Genomic DNA, 23,839 nt, shown 5'->3' with positions numbered 1-23,839 from the left:
AGCATCTAAACACACCAAAGAAGTCATCACTAAAAGTTCTTCCATTTTATAAAGAATAATGCACTCATTTCTTTCTTCATGGGAAATAAAAAAAAAAGTTCATGAGGTAACTAAAAGAAATAAACATTATGCAAGCTTCAGTTATAAGAAAATTAATAAAATAAATTGTTAATAATATGATTAATGATGGTAAATTAAAAAAATAACAGAAAATAATGGCAAATACCAGCATTTCAGCGTGCTGTTTCTCTAGTAAATCAGTACTGTAGTCTTGAACTCCCAATTTGCTTAGTTTCTCATGGACTTCATTCAACCAGTTCATCAATTCAACCTCATCTTCTCCAAAAATCTGAGCATTGCAATAGGCTTGTTTCAGGAGCTCAGCCCTACTTTTGCTTTTTTCTTGAACCTCAATGTATCGGCCTTCTGAAGAATCTAATTTCTCTTGAACCATCTCTTTATCTTCCCTGGAGCACAATGTGTTTAAAATTTGACCGATATTAATTGCTTGCTGTAGATTTTTATTGTGAATGGTGATGTCTTCCTCTAAAGTCTAAACGGAATTTTCAAAGCAGCGGAAAGGAAAAAAAAATTGAAAAGAAAGTTTAACAAAATCATGTAAACAAATATGGGCGCAACTAAATAAAAAAGCAAAATGAATGAAACAATTTGAGTGATATAGAAATGTATTTTTAAAAAAACTCAGGCAAGAAGGTAGAGAAGGAATTTCCAATTCTTCTGAATGAGGAAGTTATAAAAATAACTCCAAGAGGCTGCCCCTTAAGGTCTTACTTTATGTTGAGAAATCTGTTGTTGCAGTTTGGAAGCCTGGGTGCCAATGGGCTCTGAATTGGAAAGCTTCTTTTCAGTAGTTGCTAGCCATTCAACCAACGGTTCTAAGGTTTCATGGAACTGCTGAGCTACAGTTGAAATCCCTTCCAACTGGCGATGCCTACAAAACGCCGAGAGAACGAAAAAAAAAAAAGAAAAAAACCATTGGGGGGATCAAATATAGGTAAAAGATTCCAAACTTCAATAAAGCTTAATTTTTTTTCCAAAAAATAAAACTTTGCGACTTAGTAACAAAAGGTAATCTAAATAAACACTAGCCCCATCATCAGAACAAAACTTCATAGTATTTTGTACTTTCAAAGCCACACGAAGTATTAGTACCACTTTATAAATCCTTAGTAAGACTACACCTGGAATACTGCATCCAGTTTTTTTATCACCATGTTACAAAAAAGATATTGGGACTGTGGAAAAAGAAGAGCAACTAAGATGATTAAAGGCCTGGAAAGAAAAACATATGAAGAACGGTTGCAAGAATTGGATATGGCTAGTCTAGAAAAAAGAAGGACTAGAGGTGACATGATAGCACTTATTCCATTATTTGAGGGGCTGGCCACAAAGAAGATGGGGTCAACTTATTCTCCAAAGCACCAGAAGGCAGGACAAGAAACAATGAAGGGAAACTAATCAAGGAGAGAAGCAGCCTGGAATTGAGGAGAAACTTCCTAACAGTGAGAACAATTAACCAGCGGAACAGTTTGCCTTCAGAAGTTTTGGATGCTTCATCACTGGAGGTTTTTACAAAAAGACGGGACAAAATCTATGTGAAATGGTACAGGGTCTCCTGCATGAGCAGAGGGTTGGACTAGAAGACCTCGAAGGTCCCTTTCAGTTCTACTCTGATTGATTATTTAACTACTTACACATTGATTAGTTAGATCTGCTGGACCACTTTACTCTAGGCTAGAAATGTTTTAAATTAAATCTCACAGGTGCAAAAGGTATCACTCCTTTATTAAAATAATACTTAATTTGTCAGCTCCTCCATGCAGTAGACCTTGTCCTTATGCCCATTTTGTAATCCCCAGTGTCTGCCTTCTAGCTATCCATCTATTTATTAACTGAGGGAATAGATAAATCATGTTTACTGTACTTCACCTGCAGTTCTAGTCCTAACAGTGCTAATGCATTTTCTCATCCAGTTAATACTCATCTTAGAACAAAAATGCTCATACAGCAGCTTCAAATTACAGTTTTCCTTGCTGTGGCTAGGAGAGCTCCCTGTTCCACCAGTAAGTGAATGAAAACATTTCAAGTACCTCATTTCTGCTTTATCAAGCAATGCAGCCCATCTGCTGTCCAGGAGACTCAGCTGTTTCAAGATCTTTTCTTTATCTGCCGGCTCTGCTGACTCTGCCATTTTTTCCCCTTCACGCTTGATCAATTCAACAGTAGGTTTGCGGTCATCTAACAATCTCTGGAGAAGCTGGAAACAAAATAATCAAAAATTAAATTGCCAGGAAATGATGGCTTTGTGACAAGATGAAGAGGCTGATCATCCAAGGTCTAGCTTACCGGCAAGTGGGAGAGATTTAAGCAAGCTGTCTTCTGAAATGGCAGACAACAGACAGACCAGCATTTATGCTTCCCATTGCATAAATAGGTTATTCATTCATTTAGCACTGATGGACTAAATAAATCCTGTTGTCAGCTGTAGAGTTATTATTTTCCATTTTTATTTTAAGTTCTGTTTCACATTATACTGACAGCTCAGGTTGGCTACAAATAGGCATGCCTTCCTTGCTTTTATGAAATATAGTGCTTTCAGAGTAGGAAAGCAGCAGCTTATACAGCAGCTCTTCGAGATAGACCAGATCAGGAAACCAACTCTGCTGGGAAGGCTAGAATTAGCTTTATTGAGATAGGCTATAATAACTAAGTGTCCCAAGTCTCCTTGTGCTTTCATCCCCATCTTCTTATACCCTAGTGCAGTGGTTCTCAACCTGTGGGTCGGGACCCCATTTGGGGTTGAACGACCATTTCACGGGGGTCGCCAAACAACGCAGTCCGCCATTTTTTCCCCCTTTTCCTTAGCTGTGCTACTCCCTTTTATTCTATTGGCTTTTGAAAGCCAATAGAATAGACTCTCTTGAATAGAGTCTAATTCTATTGGCTTTCAAAAGCCAATAGGAATTGTCCAGGCTGTCTCTGCCCTGCTGAGCCTGCCAAAAGTCCCATTCTGCAAACGGTGCTGCACCAGTTGAGTAGTCCTCGACTTACGACCGGTTGAGTAGTCCTCGACTTACGACCAGTTGGGGGTCGCGGCATTAAAAAGGTTGAGAACCACTGTCCTAGTAAGTCAGGGAAGAGAGTCAGCCTCAATCTCTTCTTAATACTATCCCCCTTTCCAAGACTTAAGGAAGCCTTCCATCCTCTTCATTTACGTAATGATTTCTGAATATCTGCTTCAAAACCATCTCCGTGGCTCTCTGTATGACAGCAGTCCATTGTAGTTTCAAAAGATACTGATGAACCCTCTTACTAGGCACACAATAATATAAAACTTGCTCTTACTTTAAAATTATTCTCTTCTGACAGGGCTTTGCATAATATTATTTGTGCCCGCCATTCTTTGTTCCTGGATATATGAAGTAGTCGCTATTCTGAATGCTGCCTATAGATGCGGGTTTTTACAAAATCTGTCTTTACTTTCTATCAATTCATGTCCTGTTAATTCTGTAACAATGGCTTTATATTTTCGATTAAGTACAATTAGTACTCCCATATGATCAACTGCTAGCAATAAACTTCCCTACATCAACCTTTGGAATAATTATTTATAATATGATTATAGCTAAGGACCCATATTCCTCCTTTTTAGAAGACAATAGTTGTATTACACACAACGAATGTTATGGTATCTTAAAGATATACTAATTTATTATAGAGTAATCTCTTGTTAAGTGTACTCAAGAAACCAGCAGTATGGTTTTGTTGTTTTACATGGTTGAGGAAGAGTGGTTGTGAATTATAAACCATGGTGTTCAAGGGAAGTGCAGAAAGACTTCTTCACAGTACTAAGAGCCTGTACTTTCTACACTATGTATCTCTTTGACTTCAACTTTCACCATTTCCATCATACAGTTTTGTAACTCAGTGGAATAATTTTAGACATCTGATAAACTTTCATAGACCACTGTCTATTTATATCATACCAAGTTGTAACTTTTTCAGGGGGCATTAGTATATTTTTCTTCCTAGTTGCAGACTGGTCTACAAAAATCATATTTGTCAAAAGCCGAGTAAACGAGACACACAAGTTCACCAATTAAATCCACGCTTATTCTGCTCTCCAAGACAACAATATGGGCAGTTCAAGAGCATGTTGTAGCAAGTACCACATAATAGAAAGCATGCTCTGTAATTGTTTTAATCAGAAAACAGAAGTACTTAGTTAAACAATTGAAGGCAACCCTCTGAGGAAAGACACCGCATGGTGTTTAATGAATCATCTTTCCAGGCTGTCTGGAAAAGCCAGCAGCCAAGATGCAGCTGTGCAGAGGAAAGCTATATTTGAAATTCTCCTGAGTATATTCCAAAAGTTAGCTTGGGAGACAATCCAGGTAAATTAAACTTCTTAATTGGAAATTAAGTGTATAGCCAAGCCTTGAGCTGTATTTATTTTTCTCAGGATTACATAATTACTATCATCATCGTAAGAAAGATTTTACTCTTGGAATGCCCTTAAAATTATAGCTTTAGGAAAGGATTTTGTGGAAATGCAATAAAATACTTTAGGGTTTTATACACATTCATTCAGCTTATTAGGTTTTTAAGGTTATATTAGCCTCCATTGAGGCTTTTTGCTGTTTATGCCTTGTGTATAAACTTCTTATATGAGAAATCCCCTGATACTATAAATAAAGTATTAATTGGTAACATGCGATTAAGCTAGTACTGATTCTTAGCAACCACACAGATTGACTTCTACAGAATTATACGAATTACTTCATCTTTCTGTGTTGACCTTTCCTATGTTCATGTATTTTACATTCCATATTCCCCCTGTAATTCTGTTTTTGCAAGTTCAGATTTTCTTTTTTCTGTGTGGCAACATCAGCAACTTGATGTTCCAAGATTTCAATCTAGACTTAATCCAATATAAACTTTGTAAACTCTATTCACAATCTCTTCAAATATTGTTTTTATTAAGAATTTTAATTATAATACTAAAATAATGCAAACTAAACTTAGAGAAAGAGAAGCAAATGAAAAGACTTAGAAGTGCAGGTAAAGATAAAAAGAAAAGAGTATGAGGAAAAAGAAAAAATATGGTATCACTTTCAACCTTCATCACAATTATTATAAACAAATTTAATAACTCTTCACCTTCTATAACAGGAGTCCCCAACCCCCGTCTGTGGACCTGCTGGCTGTAGCATGCCAGGAACCGGGCTGCATAAACAAGCAAAGCCCCATCCGCAAGATGCAGGCAATACACAAAACCACGCACTCTCAGGTCCGTGGAAAAACCTTTCTCCACGGAACCGGTCCCTGGTGCCCAAAAGATTGGGGATCTCTGCTCTATAAGACCCCCAACCTTTCCAATTTCGCAGACTGGCAGTGGCAGAGGTGGGGAGAGGGAATGGTTTTGTGTGTGCGCCTGCTACCTGTGCCAACGGAGCTTTGCCCACTTGCGTGGCCCAGTTCCCAACTGGTCATGTTCTGGGGGTTGGGGATCCCTCCTCTATAACAGACATGTCAAACACAAGGCCCGGGGGCCGGATGCGGCCTGCGAAGTGGTTTCATGTGGCCCACGAAGCCATCCTGGAAAAAGTGAGGGAACGGCCCCCGCTGCCTTGGCCCTGGCCCAGGCCGGCCGGGAGCCAATGTACAATTTTGTGGTGGCCATCTATGCTGAAACGCATTCAGTCTTAGCTCCACAAGGCCATCTGGAAACAGCGAGGAACCAGTCCCCTGGGTGCATGCTGGGGAGGTGTCACCTTTGTGAGGAATGAAGAAATGCACCATGCCTTGGCACTTGCCCCGGTCCCATCCCCTTCTGCCAGAGACCCTCAGATCTGTCCCACACCTGTCCAGGCCCCCACAGGCACCCTTGATGTGAACGATGTAAAACTGGCCACACCCACCCAGTAGGCCACACCCACTTCACCCACGCCCACCCAGTAGGCCACACCCACCCTGGCCACACCCACCCTCCCGAGGGCAACCGCAATGCTGATGCGGCCCTCAATGAAATTGAGTTTGACACCTCTGTTCTATAAGGTTAAAAAAAATTGCTTCATCCAATATCCTATCAATTATCTTTGAACAAATACATAAAACATCAACTTTTCAATTCTGGTATCAGCAAAAAGTTCATAAAGGGTTGCCTTTATGTATCTTTATTATGTATCTTATTTCAGTCTTGATCAAATAAACCAAGTTTACGTTCCTTCCTTTTACTAACAGTTTTAATATTTATTACAATCAAATATTTTCATAGGATTTGATTTCTCTTCAATTTTTGCTCATCCCATTGTGCAGATTTCTTCAAGGTTTTAACAAGCTTCTTTTGTAGATTTCCAGGTCATTCTCTTGGTTTAATCACTTATATTTTCCTCTTAATTTTTAAAATTTCAGCCAGTTTCTTTTGCATATCCAATAAAGTGTCTTTTTTCCAAATCATTCTCTTGGCCTGTCATTTGTACTTTTTTTTATCTTGTCAGATAATTCTTTTTTACATCTGCCATTCCCCTTCAGTAATATCTTTTAGATATGATCTCTAAAACAGACCTCTTACTGACAGTGTTGCTATTGTTGTTACTAGCCTCTGGCTCCATTCTTTAAAGATCTCCTGTAATATTTGCAATACTCTAACATTTTGTATTATTTTGTAAGTCCTAGTACAGGTAGTCCTCGACTTTAAACCATTCATTTAGTGACAGTTCAAAATTACTATGACACTGAAAAAAGTGACTTATGGTGACTGTCTTTCACACTTACGACTGTTGCAACAGCCCCATGGTCACATGATCAAAATTCGACTGCTTGGCAACTGGCATGTATTTATGACCGTTGCAATGTCCCAGTGTCATGTGGGACATTGCAACGGACATTTTGCGACTTTCTGACAAGCAAAGTCAATGGGGAATCCAGATTCACTTAACAATCGTGTTACTAACTTAACAACTGCAGTGTCTCAACAACTGTGGCAAGAAAAGTTCTAAAATGGGGCAAAATTCACTTAACAACTATCGTGTTTAGGAATGGAAATTTTGGGCTCAATTGTGGTCATAAGTCGACGACCACATCAGGCTTCCTCTCTAGTAACCAGTTTCCAAAATCATCGTTTATCTTTTGCCAAGACTTGCAACTGTCAGAATAGCAGAATAGCCAAAATAAATCTGTTTCCCGTGAAAAGTTATTTTTTACATATCATTCCAAAAACTTATAATAAAAGTAAATATTCCAAATTTATCCTGACCCTTAATCCACTTATAGCTTTCTTAGATCGAAATCTTATTTAGCTTTTTGCTGTTTATTTCCCATTCTTTATATTTTTAAGCCTGTAGTTATTTTTTCTCTTGTTCAGAGTGGGAAGATAAATTAACTGAATGAAGAGTTTTCAACCTTGTTGTTGCAAAGGTCTCTAATAGTTTTAAGATGGTTAATAGGTAATTTCCCAAAAGTGAAAGTTTTGTGAACTCAATCTCCTTTAAAAGGCTCTGCTGTGGTTGCCAACAAGATGACCGATCCCATGACTTCTCCATGCTCAAACCCGTGGACAACCACTGTCTTCCTGTCTCCTCACACGAAGCAACCACACATGTGGTTGCTTTCTGTGAGGAGAACATGTGGGCAATCTCTCATTTCAAGGAAACAGTCAACTCGCTCATTTCTTGGTCTTTGCTGCGGTGGTTGGCTTCGCTTTCACAAAGCTCTCTTCAATTTGCCAGACCTCCCCTGAAAGTTCTCATAAATGCCATTAGCATTCTTAAAGATCATGTATAGGAACACAAGCTAAAGGAGAGGGTGGAGTAAAGAGATGTGGCAACTTGGAGTCGCTACATGGGAGGAAATGTCAGACCAGACTAGTGAAGTCTTATGTACTGGTTTCCAAGGGAATGCAGCCAGACTGGCAAGGTTCTTGTAATATATGTGACCAACAATAAAGAAACTGCTTTGGCCTATTCACAAAGTTGTTCTGGTTACTTGCACCTGACATTATTCTTGCCAGACTTGCTGTCTTCCCTTGGGAAACAGTAGATAAATTTTCACTGATCTAGTCTATCATGTTTCCTCCCATGAAGTGACACCTCTTATTCCCTCCTCTCCTTAGCCGGTGATTGTACCATAGATCATCAGCTTTCTCTCAGCAGCATGCTAAGTACCATCTAACCCAAGAAGCCAATTACCTGGAACTATATCATCAATCACTTTATCTTATCTATTCGTATGATTTTCTTGGTAAAATACTGGAGCAGTTTACCACTGCATTATCTCGTGCAGTATGAAATGATGCCTCCTTCACTAAAGTGATCTGCCATCCCCATTATTTTTATACATTGCTGTTGCCCAGTGTATGCGCCTGCTTGCTTTAGCTGGGCACCTAGGATGATCTTCATGACTCAGAGGTGACCCTGTTAACAGTATATACGGTTGGCGTATATTCCTGGCATTCTTTGCACATCCCTCTCATGAACACTATCATGCCCTGCCATGATAAGGTAGTGTAGTAGGACTTGAGCGGGGAAGAAATAAAGTATCTTTATATTTTGAAGATTATGTTTTGCACTTTTCATACTGCATACTACTTAAATATGGGTAAGCCTGTAGTTCTCTGTGGTAGGCAAATCCAATATAAATACCTTTCTATGAATTTATTTTTTTCTGTCAAGTGGATGTTTTACTATTCTATTATTAAACTATAAGAAGATGAAACAAAAAGGTAAAGGTGCTACTCCTATTTTAAAAAAATAAAATTGCAAATTTTGTTGCTATAAAAGCAGGTTATCTTTGTTTTTCATACAACTGATTCAGGAAGCACTAACATTTGCTAAAAAATTGCCAGTTACTAATCCTGACCCCAACAAACTCATCATTTTCTCCTTGATAGCCGATTCTGAAAATAAAGTTATGGGTTGAACAATGTTTATTTGATTATGTAGACCATTCCCTTTCTATTTATATTCAAGTGCATAAAGGATGCCAAAATCCATCAAGAGCACTCCAGAGTAATGAAGTAACGTTAGTGGAACTAAGATAGCCTGGGTCTTGTCAGTGCCTTGATAGGGACTATTTGAAAATTCCATTTTTATTCTCTCCTATTCCGTGATAGAATGGTATGTAAACATACAAAAAATAAATTAGCTAGTATGCTCCTTTGATTTTTCATAGAAGTAATCTTATGAAAATCCTTTATGTGGTATGCCTGGAGCAAGGCTCAAATTACAGAATAAGTATGAGGCTAAAAAAAAAATCTAAATGGGAGTTAATTGAATCAGTTGCTTTTATCTCAAACACTTGTTCTGTTACTCTGAAATAATAATTTGGTATTCACTTCTGAAGATCCTCTGGGGAGACCTTATTCATTTCTGAAGCCTCTGATTGAATAAGCAAGCATGGAACATTCTAGAATGCAGGTGATGATGGATACATTCCTATAGACTCTAGATTCTGTCCTCCCTACCTATCCCTTCCAGAGGTGAAGCAAATTTCCCCTTAAAAAAAAAAGCATAAAGAAAAACTAGGATATGGAACAATGGAGTAAAAAAGGCTACTATCCCTTCCCATTCAAATTCTTCTCTGCTTGTCTCCCTGTCCCATCTCAAAGTGGACACAGTGGATCATGAAAGGATAGTGTTATTTCCACCTCCATCTCCAACGAAAGGGGGAAAAAATTAAAAACTAAAGACAAATAAATAACTTTCACTTACTTTTTGTTCCTGTATTTGGGCCTTCACAACTTTAAATTCAGCAGACGGGGGCTTCTGATTAGCCACAAGATCTTCTGTATCAATTAACCAGCTAAGAATCGATTCAACAGCATCTTGAAATCTCCCACAGTGCAACAATGCTTCTTGCAATTGTGCTGCTCTTTGTGCAACCTGAAAAATATAAAACAAGCCCCAATTCTGAAGACATCATCCTCTGCCCACAATGCAGCCTCTGACTTCCCAACCCCATTGAGAAAGTGAAGGAAATTAGGAGAACAAAAATTAAGCATTGCAATGCTTCATGGATGTGATGATATCCGAGTACAGGTTGTCCTCGACTTACAACCATTCGTTTAGTGACCACTCAAATTACAATCGCATTGAAAAAAGGGACTTATGACCATTTTTTACAATTACAGCCGTGACACCTTCCCTATGGTCAAAATTCAGATGCTTGGCAACTGGCATGTATTTATGACAGCGGTAGTGTCCCAGGGCGGGATCACGTGATTCTTTTGCGACCTTATGACAAGCAAAATCAATGGGAAAGCCCATTAACAACCATGTCACTAGCATAAAAGCTGCAGTGAGTCACTTAACTGTGGCAAGCTTAGCAATGGATATTTTGGGCTCATTGTGTTCCTAAATCGAGGACTACCTGTACTTACTACCTGTACTTAGGTAATTATTTAAAATTATTGCCATAATATATGAACTGCAATATTTAGTCAGCCACCAAGGTATAAGACCTAACTCTACATCTAGAATGGAAAAGATAATCTTCACAGTTTCTTTTCTTTCTCTCTTCAATTTTGCATCAATGCTTGGATGGCAAATGAAATGTCTCCTCAGTTGTCTTCAATCAGTAGGGAACAGAAAATGGCATTGTACTCACTAGTTATGATTCACATTAATAAAATAATCGTCTGTTTAGGACTTTCTTATATTTTTCAAGATTACTGAAATGATACTATCTGACTTTATGTGTTATCAGCAGGCATGACAGGTCTAACACTATGGAATCTTTCCTATTCAATTCCAAAAAAGATGCTTTGGAGGAATGCGATTAAAAGTTTTAATAAACATTAAACTTTTAATCGCATTCCTCCAAAGCATCTTTTTGGATGATTTTATGACCGTAATAAATGTATATAGATTTATAATATGTTCTAAATTTATATTATAATATAAAATATTCATCATATAATAATATAAGTAACACGTTAAACTTACATACAGAGAATACCAAAACCAGGCCCCATAAACCATTTATTTGAAGAGTTAATCTATTAAATTGTCGATGGGTCCTGACTTCTGGTATTCTCTGAATGTAAGTTTATCATGTTATTATGTTCATTATATGATAAGTATTTTATATTTATTATAATAATGATGAGTAATTATTCCTTTCTCATTTGATGCATGACCACTGAACATTCCTAAGTATAGTAATAATTTCTTTGAAAAAAATATTAATACATAATGTGAGTGGCCCAAGACAGGGGTAGGCAACCTTGGCTCTTTTATGACTCGTGGATTTCAACTCCCAGAATTCCTGAGCCAGCATATACTCTGTTAGATGCAGAGCATTAACACAACGCAATGCTTGTTCTGCAACTCTTCTAAAGGAGAAACATATTTTCCTATAATCACAGTACAGCTATGGGAGCAGCCATTTGACTCCTCAGCTTAAGCAATGTAGACAAGTACTATATTACCACCTTTGTTCAATCCAAATATGTTTTCCAAATTATTTCCAAAACAACATGTAACACTACTGATAGGTATAATTTTAAAAATAATATTTTGTGTTCATGTGAGAAATATTCATCTGTGCGTTCAGGAGCTCTACACGGATACTGAAGCATAGGTGATGCTTCAGACTTGGGAGACTATATGTTATTATGCAGCATGCCTACTATTTAGCAACTCTGTGGTGAGTTATCGGAAACAACAACCCAGTAAGAGCAACAAGTATTTGCAGCAAAAATATAGCTTAGTACCTTTTTATTGAGAGTCTTCCACCTTGTATTAACGTCTTCAAGATCACGCTCAAGGTTATCAGTACTTGCATTTTTAGCAGCGCTCTGAATAAGGCCTTGGCCCAACCAATTTACCTCCTGCTGCTTAAGTTGCAGTGGTTCAATCTCTTCTTTCTCAAATGCCTATCAATTGAAAAATAAATAAATAAAACAAATGGAAAGTAAAAGACAAAACTATTTGGACAAAAGACCCTGGAGCCTGTTGAACAAAAGCAGCAACCGGAGCAGATATCGGAAGTCAAAACACACAGCATGCACTGTGTTGGGAATAATCTTTATATGTAAAATGTATATGTAAAATTGCACTTAATAGCCTAAAACAATTCAGGGCAAATTCAGATGATTAGATAGACAGACAGACACTAAGGATTGACAAACAGTTATTACAAAAGTGGCAACTAACACCATGTTAAAAGTGAAAGTATGACCATAATGATCTGCGTTTAATGGAGCTGTGCAAGCTTCAAAAATGACTTGGAAGAAGGGCTTCAAACCTTCAGTGTGAATGCCATCTCTCTCTCTCTCCACTAGCCAAATAGCTTCTGTGCAAGGCCAAAATAATAAGTGCCGGCACTTTAAAAGTCTCATTACCTTTGGATTTCTTAAACTGGTGTATCTTTTTTCAGGCTCATAAGGAACCCTGAAAAAAACTATGGCCGTTTTAATATCTTGCAATTCCACCTGAGATCTGAAGTACCTTTTCCCTCTCATCTGTAAAGCATCAACAATCCTGATGTTTAACTCTCCTAACACAGAGCCCCCCCTCCCAAAAAAAAATCTGTACTCTATATGGCAATTCATGCCAGGTTGAAGAGAATTGCTAGGGACAGTAATTCTGAAGATGTTTTTCCAAAGTCCTATCTAACTGCTTTGTTTACATGAATATATAAGCTCACACCCATTCTTTTTGGAAACACACACCACTAGACAACACACTTTTCCCTACCTATACCTGACAGTGATAATAGTTTGGAATCCTTTCATTGGAACAGAATCAGCATCAGATGCAGTACTCTTGTACAGCTCTAGTTTAAAAGCAGTCCAGTGTTCTTAGTTTTAACTGAGGGAGCTTGTCATTAGTTCAAGTGGTTAATGGATAACTGGATTCACAGTTCCAGTGTTATTATAATGTTATCTTATGGCAAAAAAAACCCCTCAAGTTAACTGCAGCAACGAAACTGGATTTGATCTTAACGCTGGTGCAAAGCAATGAACAGCAGCATTATCCTTTTAAAAGCAGCAGGAATGGTTACAAAAAGTGACAGTAAAACCAAGAGTAAATAGCACTGCTGCATTTCCATGAGATTCCCCTTTGGTTTAACCATAACATTGCCATAATAAAGGAGGTAAATATAATAAACTCAATCCATTAGACTGAGGGGCCATCTGAGGATATAAAAAGGCAATCAACAGCAAGCATTCCCAGTTATTGAGATGGCAAAATTAAATAGGACAAATAATATGCAACCTTTAGCCTTCAGGCAGTTTGGGCATTAAGGAAAACTGTTACTTTTGACATTGGTACAATTAATATAAAGAATGCTACTGGACACCAAAAGTGTAATTTCCATTACTCAGTATTGTTAATACGGTACCTATGTTGGGGATTAGCTTACACACTTACATAGTAGACCCTATTCTCATACTTATGCTCCCAATTATGAAGAATTACCTGAGAGGTTTTATTATCTTAAAAGATGAGAATGTGAAAACAACATATGCTTGTAAGTTGCCATCAAAGACTGCAGCCCTTATAATTGGTATAATCTACATAATACCAATTAAAGGAGGGGTCCCCTACCCCTGGTCCACCAGTTTGGAACTGGGCTGTGCAAATGGTGGGCAAGTGCACGCATGTGGACGAAGCTGTATTTGTGAAAGTGGCATGTGCGTGCAGGAAGCCGTCCCCTCTCCCCGCCCCCTGCTGCTGCCGCCCCATCTGCCGGTCCCCCAAGCTGGAGAGGTTGGAGACTGCTGAATTAAAGAAAGTCTGAAAACCGGGAAGTATCAAATGTGGATCAACTGGATAATGCATGTTCTAATTTATTAGAAAAGTATTATATTAAAAACAAGAATTCAACCTACACAAAATCCTGCAAATCTTCATAATAGAAGCTACCACTCGTATGCAAAGAAAGTACACTAAGAAATAGAAGAATGTCAAATTCCTCCAGGAAATAGTTACAGATTAAACAAAGAGAGAAACTAAAACTAAATATGGGATTAATCCCAAACATGTAGACGCCTTTCTTTACACGTTTTAACAATCTTTTCATGGGATAAAGGAAAAATGCCTAGTAGCCACCAAGAATACTATACATATTTGTGGAATGCAAAGCACATTACAAACATAACACTATTTCTGATGCATCCAATCCTTCATTTGTTTCAAGAATATGAAAAAAATAAGGTTTTCAGAATAAGCAAGAAACATCATCATTGGCAACTTCACATAATGTTTTGCAAAGAAACTTTTAATACCCGTAAGTAGTGCATTAAGCTCTTGCCTTGTTGAACAAAGTACAATATATTACAGGGAGTCGTTGACTTGCAGCCATTCATTTAGTGATTTTTTTTGAAGTCACAACAGCACTGAAAATAGTGAATTATGACCAGTCCTTGCACTTACGACTGTCACAGCATCCCTATGGTCACATGATCAAAATTTGAGTGTTTGGCAATCAGCATGTATTTTAGATGGTTACAGTATTTCAGAGTCATGTGATCGCCATTTGTGATCTTCCCAGTGTAGGAAGTCAGCCCCCCCCCCCAAGAAAGAAATATTTTTGGAAATATTTAAAAGGCAGAATATATTCCCCTAAAGCAGTGGTGGCGAACCTATGGCATGGGTGCCAGAGGCGGCACTCAGAGCCCTCTCTGTGGGCACATGCGCCGTCGCCCCAGTCTTAGGCCTTCAGCTGGGTTTTATAAACCCTTTTTGCTTTAGGCCTCCACCACCGTGTAAAAAAAAAAAGGTTCAATCAATCAATTTCAACTTCTTGCGGGGAAAAAAAAAAGATCTTGCAAAGTTGGAATTGATTGATTGAACTTTTTAGTCCCACCCAGTCTGCTGTTACCACCACAGCCACACCCATCCAATAGGCCACACCCACCCGGCACTCGACAATGCATAAGTGGGTTTTGGGCACTCAGTCTCTAAAAGGTTCACCATCACTGCCCGAAAGGATTTTAAAGGTAGAAACCAACCCCATCCCCAAGTCTCTCTGTCTCAAACAGAAACCAAGTCTTTAGAAATGCAGGTGATATTCTTGTCAGAAAGACTGGAGTCAGGAAATTGGGATTAGAAAGAAAGATCCCTAGAATCAACACCAAAAATCTAAGAGTCATCAGCCCCAGCCCCAGGGAAGCAGGATATGATCCTTGGGGCATAATAGGATTAACCCACCACCATCAGAATACCAGAAAGGCACACTCACACTCAGGTCAAAGTTCATGCTACAGGAACAACTCCAAAGAAAAGGCTCCAGAGGGTATAAAAACCCACTCCCTAGATGTGCTCACTCTCTTTTCTTCCAAAGCCATCTTTCTGTCTGGCTCTCCTCTTCAGTAAACTACAACCTTCTTTCTAAAGCAGTCGCCATGTTGTTTATTCCCAGCTTGGACTGAACCACGATGAAGACTTTTCAATTTCCTTCAACACCAGCCAGCTTCCAAAAAGCAAAGACAATGAGAGAAGCTAAATGATTGTCTGATTCACAACCATGGCAACTAGCTTTAACAACTGCCTTGCTTAACAGTGGGATATCTGGTCCCAGTTGTGGTCATTAAGTCGAGGACTATCTACTAAAACATTCCCTTTAGAGCAATAAACACCTATCAGTGATAACTGAGATGCAAAGAGTGACATTCATCTAGTAATTTGGGGACCACTTTATCATGTGACTTGTTCTTTCCTCAAGTTCTTACATTAAATTATATTTGAAGTTCCTGTTAAAATCCCAAAGACAAAGAAGAACATCCTACTAAAGGAAAATACAACTCTAGCTATATTTTAACTCTGTGGAATTAGTTTCATAATTCATTGGATACAGATATCTATTTCTGTTTCAAAAATCATATTTCTTAAAGGCAATTCCACAACGTTCCAAGCCAAGTATTTTCTCAGAATGGTTTAGCAATATATATAATTAATATGTGAATACAAGAAGTTAACTTCACTGGGAAAGCTTATCAACAAACTTTGAGATAAAATAAAGTATTGCCAAACTGGATGAAACAACAAGATTCAAAAACATGAAACTTACAAATACCTTCTCTTTATAAGAGTCTACTTTCCTTCTTTCTACAACTTGGCCAAATAATCATGGCCCTTGTAAAATCCCTGCTATTTCAGAAGTATGTCTTGGCATGAAGATGCAAAGAAACAATTTAAATACATGTAATTTGTCTTTAATCTGCATGGTTTGAAAACCACAACAATTCAAACATTGCTATTTATAATTTATAGTTCAATCCTATGCTTGTCTACTCAGAAGCCATTCTCACTGAGTTCAATCAAGTTATTGCTAGGGAAATGTATAGAGGATTATCAGCTGGAGAAAAAAAAAGCCTATTTGCCTTAAATGGCACTGAGTGCCTGAAAAGCAGTTTCAACTATCAGAAATAAAAGGAAGGCCAGGGTAGAAGCTGAACATCAACACATCATGAAAGCATTTCATCTGAAGGGAGGTGGGCCCCATCTGGACAATAAATAGCCAAGCTGAAACAGCTGGACCTAATGGACCCTGTCACAAATTACCCGTAATCAATTTAACAAAATATTCCTCTACCAATTTCTGCCTTCTGACATATGTTGACCAAATGATGTTAGGCACCTTCATGGAAAGATTAACCAAACACGTGCATATAAACGCTTAGGAGGCAATCACTGAAACAAAACCCAAATAACGGAAAAGTCAACAGCAATATGACAAAATGTGTTTATGTTTTAATTACCTTATTAGACCTCAGCCCATTATAAATTGTATCCAAGGTTTCTTCTATAGGTATGTCTACAACCCTGAAGCGGACTGGATTTGCTTGGTGACGTGAGATATTCTCAAGTTCTAAAGCCTGAGCAGAAATTTGAATTTCATTTGGATCTGTATGAATCATACTGTATTCTGTTTGGTGAGCATGTGCATGTTTTACTAAATCCATTTCATCAGCAGGTATAGCTGCATCTTCATAATAAATAACCATATCCTGGGGTGAAATATCCCTTTCAATCATCCTGTCATGGTTTTCTAATGGTTCGTTAATTTCAGAGCTGTTCTTCAAGACCTTTCTGTCTACAATGTCTACAGTGATGTCATACTCCCGATCACTGTCCTGGAGCCATTCTGCACGTGCTAAGATATCCTTTTGTGAAGAAGGCGTCCCTGGATTAAAAGGGCCATCTCCTCCTTCCGGATGACCTTCCAGGTTCAACAGAGATTTCCCTCCTCTGTGCTTTGTGTGTGAAGTATCCTGCAACTTCACTTGGTTGGGTCCACTGAGAAGGGAATTTCTTGAGGTGTTATGTTGACTGCTAGACACAGGAGGGGAAAATGTCCCAAATCTGCCTATCAACTGAATGTCCTCTATGGAAGACAGGCTTCTAATCAGATGTTGTTGTTCTGGCAGCCCAACTTGCTTTTCTTCCCTTTCGGGTTGAGGACTGCACAGACCTGAATCGTCTTCTGAAGTAAGGGAATTTGTGCCATATTCATCCTGGCTTCTCGCTGCTAAGCCTGCCATTTCAAAAGTCCCAGCAACTGAGGATTCACTTTTATTAGCAGAGTCTGCAAAATTTGGCAGCAGGAGCATCCTCCAGGATCTCCTGTGCTCTTTCTTTTCTGTGTGATACTTGGCTTTGGGCACGCCAGCTGTTCGGATGATGTCACCGTTCAGCTTAAGGGCATCAAAAATCATTTTTTCATCTAGCTTATTCGTTTCCCGTCCTCTCAGTTCAAACACACTGGAGGAAGAGAGGGCGCCATTGGAGCAGAAGGCACTGAGGTCCAGTGTTCTGTGACTGTAGGGCAAGGTCCGATCAGAGAAATGCCTGGAGGAAAGGCTGCCTTTGGAACCTGAGTCGATCTGTTCATTCAGCCGAACTGTGTCGTAGATTGACCTCTGAGGAACATAGCAGTCCTCAATATTTATATCCTCCTCTTCATCACCTTTTCCTACACAAGGAGGATTTTGGCGTAAACAGTCCGGCCTGCTCAGGGGCTTTCCCATTTCTGCAGTTATTTACAGGACTTTGCCCCAAGTGCTCTTATGTCTTACTAGCGATGTCGTGGAATACCCAGATAAAAAGAGATCAGAATGCCTCTATGGTAAACTTGCCTTCAGCAGAACATTTAAGTACATACTAAACCAAAAACATAACTTATGAGGTGGATAAGGTTATAATCAGTGCATCTATAAAAGAAAAGCATACGTTTACCTGGTTGTGATTTAAATGCTCCCTTCCTAAAATATAAAGTGCCTGAGCTTAAAAAAAGGGGGAACAGGAAAAAACAATAACTATCTTTAAACACTTTAAAAATATTGCCTCAAGTATATACATCCAAAAAAAAAGAAAGAAAGAACATCCCCCAACAAAATCTAAGTGGCTCAAATGGTCAGACCTTCCCTTGGATCGCTCCATTTCATTTCTCAAGTTAAAATGTGTGAGTTGAATCCCCAGATTGAATCTTCAAAGCAAATCATCTTTACAACAGGTCGCATGTTATCTTCAGGAGGTGGCAAACTAACTGTAATCCATTCAAAAGGCTTGGAAAAACCCATCTCCTTTATCAATAAGCCATGCTGAAGAAGCCCTTTAAGCAAAAATAAAAACAATCCAGACAATACGACCAAGGCACTTGAAAAGTTTTTGAGAAAAAAAAAATAATTCAAGAAAAAAGTAATTCAGGTACATTCAGAGGGAAGAGGAAGAACAATTTTTACTTTTACTTTACAAACAATCTCCACTCGAAAAGCAGTTTCGTTCTTCTGTCCTGAAAATTCCCGTGCGAAGCGTTCAGAAGTCCCATATGGAATGTGCCGTTTTTCTGAGCAGCCGAACCAAAAAAAAAAAAAAGAGAGAGAGAGATCAAAAAGCTTCAAACTATAGAAAAAAACTTCTCTCCGATCCCTTGGGCAGCTGACGATCCTCTCTCGTAAGGCAGCAGCTCAGCCCCGAAGCCGCAGTGTTTCTCCTTCCACAAAAGCAGGGCAGATTTACATTCTCTTTAAATCTAGCAAGACTTCTGATTTCACTGGAGCTGGAGAGACAGCATGCGGTCAACGTTTGGATCAACGTTAACTGTAGCGAAGAAGGCATAAAAGGACATTCCTGGCCATAGATGCACAGCCATGCTGCCCGGTGTGGCTGGGAAGCTTTCTATCGCTCCCTGGTTTCTTCTGATCTGACAGGCATCGTCCTCCCTAGAGTGAGCTTAAAGAAACACCCTTTCTGCTCTTCAGGCAACATCTGCTGCTAAACCCATTCACTCCCTGAGCATTATGCTAACAGAGCATTAGTAGGAGTCTGACCTCTCCAGCTCCCCCCCCCTTTACGTTTCCTGCCTCACATGGCTTGGCTTAGCCATGTCTCACTTTTACTGTTTGTCTTGTCTCTTTGCCCTTTCAGGGGGGATACACAGAGGAACAAGTCTCCTATCAGCACTCAGCACATCAGATCTATCCTCTGTAACCCTGACGGAAAAGGGAGAGGGTAATGGTTTAGAACAGAATAGGAAACCATGATAATTAGTTCAAAATGTCAAGCCGGGTAACCTGACACTTCTACAAGATGGTCCTGGCTACTAGGAACTGTCTCCAACACTAAAAAATCAGTTTAAATTAACAGGCTGGTCTTATTCATAAACAATTACTGCTGACATCAGCAGACGTTCTAGAGGTAAAAGGACGCAAAGTAACGTTTCCTTCGCTCGATATTTGTAATCTACAAACGCACAAGATTAAAATTCTATTTAACAACTTCCTCTGAAAAACTAACAATGTGCCCTTTGTTATAACTCAGTTCAGGCCATTGGAAATGGAATTGATAGTTTTGCACTTATTTTCATTTCCTGGTTCTCAGACTACCCTGTGAAAATCAAACAAATGCAAGAATGTAAACCATTATTCCTGACTTGAATTAAAATGTAAAACAAAACAGAGTGACAGCACTGGGTAGAATAACCGTTTAAATTCAGGAAAATAACACATTTCTGAATAAAAACATTCCCCCCAAAATAGGTACAATTGTGAAAGACTATTTTTTCCACCCTACGTACTCCTTACTATCCCCTAATTCAGGTATTTGTCTACTGAACTGTTAAATAAGCTTCCAAACCTACATTTTTGGAAGCTCCATCTGATCAAGACTATGCCATGTGTTTCTCCATCTAACAAACTGAGAATATTCCTCAAAATTAAACTCAAGCAATGGGATCTCTGCCAATGTAGAACTCCACATGCTAATCAGAATCCTAAAGAGACAAGGATCAAGTACAGATAACCGTCGATTTGCAACAGCTTGTTTAATGACTGTTCAAAGTTACAACAGCACTGAAAAAGGGACTTATGACCACTTTTACACTTATGACTGTTGAAGCATCCCCATGGTCACATGATCAAAATTCAAATGCTTGGTACCTGATTCATATTTAAAACAGTTGCAGTGTCCTGGGGTCATATGATCCCCTTCTGCGACCTTTTGACAAGCAAAGTCAATGAGGAAGCCGGATTCACTAACAACCATGTGACGAACTTAACAACTGCAACGATTCACTTAATAACTGTGGCAAGAAAGGTTGTAAAATTGAGCAAAATTCACTGAACCAATGCCTCAGTTGTGTGGTCGTAAGTCAAGGACTAGCTGTAGCAACATATTCTAATACAGTACACTTCCACTTCTTTAACCTTCTTATATGCACTCAGTGCAAACTGAAGTGATAATTTGAATAGCCCTAAAATGATTCTTAAAATGATTCAAAGGGAACAGAATTTCTATCCCTATAGAGCAGGGGTAGTCAACTTTGGCTCTTTTATGACTCATGGACTTCAACTCCCAGAATTCCTGAGCCAGCTGGGAGTTGAAGTCCATGAGTCATAAAAGAGCCAAGGTTGACTACCCCTGCTATAGAGGATCAGCCCAGGATCATCATCTTCACAGCATCTGACTTTTTTTTTTAAAGTCAATTGCTTATATTGCAATAGCAAGCGAGGAGGGAATGACCGTGGCTGTTTATAATGACATGCAAATTCTAATGAGAATCACTGGCTGCCACAAAGAAGAGGGAGTCAAGCTATTTTCCAAAGCGCCTGAAGGCAGGACAAGAAGCAACAGGTGGAAACTAATCAAGGAGAGAAGCAACCTAGAACTAAGGAGAAACTTCCTGACAGTTAGAACAATTAACCAGTGGAACCACCTGCCTCCAGAAGCGGTGAATGCTCCAACACTGGAAGTTTTTAAGAAGAGACTGGCCAGCCATTTGTCCAAAATGGTATAGGGTTTCCTGCCTGAGCAGGAGGTTGGACTAGATGACCTCCAAGGTACCTTCCAGCACCACCACCACCATCATCATCATCATCAAAAGTCCATACTAGGATTAGCCCTACTAAAAAACTGGGAAGGCAACTTTATTTTTCTGGCTGTACTGCCAAACAGATAATCGTGTCTGAAACCAGATAGTTGTTCGACTTACAATCATTTGCTTAGTGACCGTTCCAAGTTATAACGGCACTGAAAAAAATGACCTGTATGTTTTCCACTCACAACCGTGGCCCCATTGCTGTGATCACGGAATCAAAATTCAGACGCTTGGCAACTGGCAAGTATTTATGACTGTTGCAGTGTCCCTTCCTTTGCTTTCTGCCAAGCAAAGTCAATGGGGAAGCCAGATTCACTTAACAACTGGATTATTAACAACTGCAGTGATTCACTTAACGACTGCGGCAAGAAAAGTCATAAAACAAGGCACAATTCGCTTAACAACTGTCTTGCTTAGCAACCAAAATTTTGTGTTCAATTGTGCTCGTTAAGTCGAGGATTACCTGTAATGCACAACTACTTTTTTACTACTTGTGGCTGAATGTGGGGATGCTGGCTTTACTTCAAGAATCCAAATAAGCCAAGAATGATTTGGCTCTAAAAAATTTGGATCTTTTAAAAGATCTAGAAAGCATTTGTGGAGACCTGAACATAAGTTTATTATACCCGCCGCATTCTTTTCTAATACCTGGAAAGTATACATTAAAGGGATAGGGCATGGATGATAACTTCCATTTCTATGAATGGAGGATCCCATCTAGATGGGAAGATTAAAAAGTACAGTCACTTTGGATGACAACAATATTTGCAAGCAAATTAATCCTTTTTTAAAAAAAATGTCATAATGAAAATCCTCATTTTAAATGTTTTTCCACTGGTAGGTTGTAAAGTGGGCAACAATGTTAACATTGATAATGATCATAATATATTGGGTTTAATTTGGAAGAGCTGTAGTAAAAGAAACAGAAGGGAAGAATATCTTTTGGATTCAGTCAACAGGCATAATCTACACAACTAATTTAATATAAATTCATCTTGTTGTTGTTGTTAATTGCGAAGTCGTGTCCGACCCATCGCGACCTCATGGACAACGTTCCTCCAGGTCTTCCTGTCCTCTACCATCTTCTGGAGTCCATTTAAGTTCACACCTACTGCTTCAGTGATTCCATCCAGCCATCTCATTCTCTGTCGTCCCCTTCTTCTATTGCCCTCAATCTTTCCCAGCATTAGGCCCTTCTCCAGTGAGTCCTTCCTTCTCATTAGGTGGCCAAAGTATTTGAGTTTCAACTTCAGGATCTGGCCTTCTAAAGAGCAGTCAGGGTTGATCTCTTCTAGGACTGACCGGTTTGAACGCCTTGCAGTCCAAGGGACTCGCAGGAGTCTTCTCCAGCACCATAGTTCAAAGGCCTCAATTCTTTGGCGCTCAGCCTTTCTTATGGTCCAACTTTCACAGCCATACATTGCAACTGGGAAAACCATGGCCTGGACTATACGCACTTTTGTTGGCAGGGTGATGTCTCTGCTTTTTAGTATGCTGTCTAGATTTGCCATAGCTTTCCTCCCCAGGAGCAAGCGTCTTTTAATTTCTTGGCTGCAGTCCCCATCTGAGGTGATCTTGGAGCCCAGAAAAATAAAATCTGTCACTACCTCCATTTCTTCCCCATCTATTTGCCAGGAATTGAGAGGGCCGGATGCCATGATTTTGGTTTTCTTAATGTTGAGTTTCAAGCCAACTTTTGCACTCTCCTTCTTCACCCGCATCAAGAGGCTCTTTAGTTCCTCTTCACTTTCTGCCATTAGAGTGGTATCATCTGCATATCTTAGGTTGTTGATATTTCTCCCGGCAATCTTAATTCCAACTTTTGATTCATCTAGCCCTGCCTTTCTCATGATGTGCTCTGCATATAAGTTAAATAGGCAGGGCGATAGTATACAGCCTTGCCGGACTCCTTTTCCAATTTTGAACCAATCAGTGGTTCCGTGTCCAGTTCTCACTGTTGCTTCTTGACCTGCATATAAGTTTCTCAAGAGACAAATGAGATGGTCTGGTACTCCCATCTCTTTAAGAACTTGCCACAATTTGTTGTGATCCACACAATCAAAGGCTTTAGCATAGTCAATGAAGCAGAAGTAGATGTTTTTCTGGAACTCCCTAGCTTTCTCCCTGATCCAGCGTATGTTGGCAATTTGATCTCTAGTTCCTCTGCCTCTTCGACATCCTGCCTGTACTTCTGGTAGTTCTCGATCTACATACTGCTGGAGTCTAGCTTGTGGGATTTTAAGCATAACTTTACTAGCATGTGAAATGAGTGCAATGGTGCGATAGTTTGAACATTCTTTGGCATTGCCTTCTTTTGGAATTGGACTGTAAACTGACCTTTTCCAATCCTGTGGCCACTGTTGAGTTTTCCAAATTTGCTGGCAAATTGAGTGTAGCACTTTTACTGCATTGTCGTCTTTTAAGATTTTGAATAGCTCAGCTGGAATACTGTCACCTCCACTAGCTTTGTTGTTGCTCAGATTTTCTAAGGCCC

General features: G+C 39.2%; 1 protein-coding gene across 42 annotated transcripts in view; it reads right to left on the bottom strand.

Annotated features, from left to right (window-relative positions):
* The window catches only part of DST (dystonin), a 314,302-nt gene that overhangs the window by 70,095 nt on the left and 220,368 nt on the right, over positions 1-23,839 (bottom strand). For 37 of the 42 annotated variants that reach the window (XM_039320283.1, XM_039320278.1, XM_039320288.1 and 34 more), the window contains 5 exons: positions 11,735-11,896; positions 9,732-9,902; positions 2,112-2,278; positions 793-952; positions 227-553 (listed from right to left, as the gene is read on the bottom strand). In XM_039320283.1, the coding sequence (XP_039176217.1) occupies positions 227-553; positions 793-952; positions 2,112-2,278; positions 9,732-9,902; positions 11,735-11,896 (987 nt within the window). The remainder of the gene's footprint in view (positions 1-226; positions 554-792; positions 953-2,111; positions 2,279-9,731; positions 9,903-11,734; positions 11,897-23,839) is intronic. The other 5 variants (XM_039320290.1, XM_039320323.1, XM_039320294.1 and 2 more) reach the window with 1 other exon arrangement.

The sequence above is a fragment of the Crotalus tigris genome, unplaced genomic scaffold (genome assembly GCF_016545835.1).
Source record: "Crotalus tigris isolate CLP2741 ecotype Arizona unplaced genomic scaffold, ASM1654583v1 scf7180000023635.1308423, whole genome shotgun sequence".
Lineage (NCBI taxonomy): Eukaryota > Metazoa > Chordata > Lepidosauria > Squamata > Viperidae > Crotalus > Crotalus tigris.
The sequence above is the reverse complement of the archived record's forward strand: the minus strand, read 5'-3'. Positions and strand labels throughout refer to the sequence as shown.